The 2,078-nt window shown below is 33.3% G+C and overlaps 1 protein-coding gene across 1 annotated transcript in view; it reads right to left on the reverse strand.

Moving 5' to 3' along the window:
• The window catches only part of LOAG_18738 (liprin-alpha), a 10,644-nt gene extending 8,815 nt beyond the window's left edge, over positions 1–1,829 (reverse strand). Inside the window, exons 1-6 of the mRNA XM_020451401.1 lie at positions 1,745–1,829; positions 1,548–1,641; positions 1,356–1,469; positions 1,140–1,247; positions 758–886; positions 376–516 (exon numbers count right to left, since the gene is read on the reverse strand). Coding sequence (XP_020304819.1) covers positions 376–516; positions 758–886; positions 1,140–1,247; positions 1,356–1,469; positions 1,548–1,619 — 564 coding nt within the window. The 5' untranslated portion in view covers positions 1,620–1,641; positions 1,745–1,829. The remainder of the gene's footprint in view (positions 1–375; positions 517–757; positions 887–1,139; positions 1,248–1,355; positions 1,470–1,547; positions 1,642–1,744) is intronic.
• Positions 1,830–2,078: the final 249 nt, after the last annotated feature.

A 2,078-nucleotide genomic window follows, 5' to 3' on the forward strand; every position in this document is an offset into this window, starting at 1 on the left:
GAAAGGTGAAATTAATTGAAATGTAAATTACAAATATTGAAAAGGTAAATAATTGGAATATAAATTGCAAATATTGAAAGGTAAATAATTGGAATATAAATTACAAATATTCTATTAAATTAGTAAAATACTGAATTATAAAATGACAAATGTTAATGAAATGTAATGAATGAATTTTTAAACAACAATTTTCCGCCTCGTTGAATTTCCCAGATATGATCATTTAAAGTTTAATTTATCGTTCAATCTTTACATTCAGAAAGGAAAAAAGGAAGAATTGGCGGAAAATTGTTTTTTTTGATTTCTTTTTGGATGGCACTTTGAATAATTTCCCTTCCAAATAATTTGAAAAATAATAAAGTAAAAGTGACTCACTTTTTCATCCAATGCTTTGTGGTGTTCAAACAGTGATTTAAGTGCTTTCAAAACTTCTACTTCGCTACTTACACCAGCTGCTGGACTTTGAGCCTGTCGCTTCATTACCGTCATTCGCAAAGATCGCTCATGTCGCGAAACCTATAAGTAAGACCACATAAAAATTGTAGAATGTTTAAATTTATTTAAAAATACTTTCCTACAACGTTCACGGCTTAAACCTTGGAAGAAATATGTCAACGAAAGATAGTATCAACCATAAAATTACAAGATTTGATTTTTCGTATACCTAGCAATCACAGTGACTTCAACTAAAAAGTGTATTCCGTGAACTAACAAAAACATCTAGTGTAAAAACAAGTACAGACAAAACTGCATCTACCAAGCATTCCAAATGTTCTAAGAGTAATCGGGTATTGTTCCGCTCTGCTTTCAGCTCTACAATTTCTTCATCTTTTTCTAATAACTGCTCACGCAACTGAGCCAGTTCCTTGGTTAGTGACTGCAATTCCTGTAAGTAAAAAGCAATTGTCTGCGGTGCTACTAATCATAACTTGACAGAAGGCTGAAATGAACGGCCTGACAGTTAATAGCATAAGCTTCTTTGGAAAAGCCAATTACATGGCCACATTTTGTACACATTTAAATCGCACCAAACATATTCTCAATAATTCATAGAGGCATACTGCATATTTTGATAACGCTTCTACTATATTACAAATGTCTAACCTAATAGATCATAAATTTTAGGATTAAAAACTAACTCCAGGCATATGCTGAGTTTGCAAATCGAATTGTCTACGCAGGCTTTCCTTATCACGTTCGGTATCTTTGACATGCTGTTGCAGGTCGTCGATACGTCGCTGAGCGTCCTAATGAACAAAAGACACATTAAAACAATAATTTCTGGTCTTGACAACTTCTATTGAAAGTTTTTTCCGAAACTGTAAGATGGAAAATTTTGATGTGAAAGTGGTTACTTGCAACTGTTCAAGTAATTTATCGCGTTCATCAAGCATATTCACCATCAACTGCTCTATACGATTCTGATCACCAGTCGCGCCCGATAAATCGCCCGATTCTGTGCTAGATCCCTGCAAAACAATGAAGACATACTAACAAATTTATTTCCTTTTAATATCAAACGATGGAAGCCAGGAATCTTACTAAACCTGTGGAGGATCAACACCGTCTTCAGAAATAGTTGGCATTACATCGCACATCATCGTGCCATTCCAACTCATTTTGTTTTTTTCTTATTTATGCCTGCAATGATTTCTATCAAACCGTTTAAATATAAAAATATATGGTTGTAAAGATGTGTATAAAGGAAAGATAGAAAATTCCTCGCGTGTAGATTTAAATTTACCTTCTTCTTTCAAATAACAACGATATTTGTCGCCATAAAATGAGAACTACAAATGTATTCATTGAAGCCGCATATGAAGACATTCATCTTCCTACCATGAATATTAAGTTAAGGCCTCTGACGTATTATAGAAGGATAGTAGCAACGAAATTGGTAATTTAGTACTGAAATCGGTAGTGATGAAGATAATTATGACGATGTTGATAATTCTAGTAGTAATTTGTCGACCAACTAAAAAACAGAAGTCCTATATAATATTGAGAAAAACAGTATCACTGATCCTATAAAACTTTTCAAGTGACGTGTGCTTTTTACGCAACGCAAAATCTTTGCA

The sequence above is a fragment of the Loa loa genome (genome assembly GCF_000183805.2).
Source record: "Loa loa unplaced genomic scaffold supercont3.477, whole genome shotgun sequence".
NCBI classification, from domain to species: domain Eukaryota; kingdom Metazoa; phylum Nematoda; class Chromadorea; order Rhabditida; family Onchocercidae; genus Loa; species Loa loa.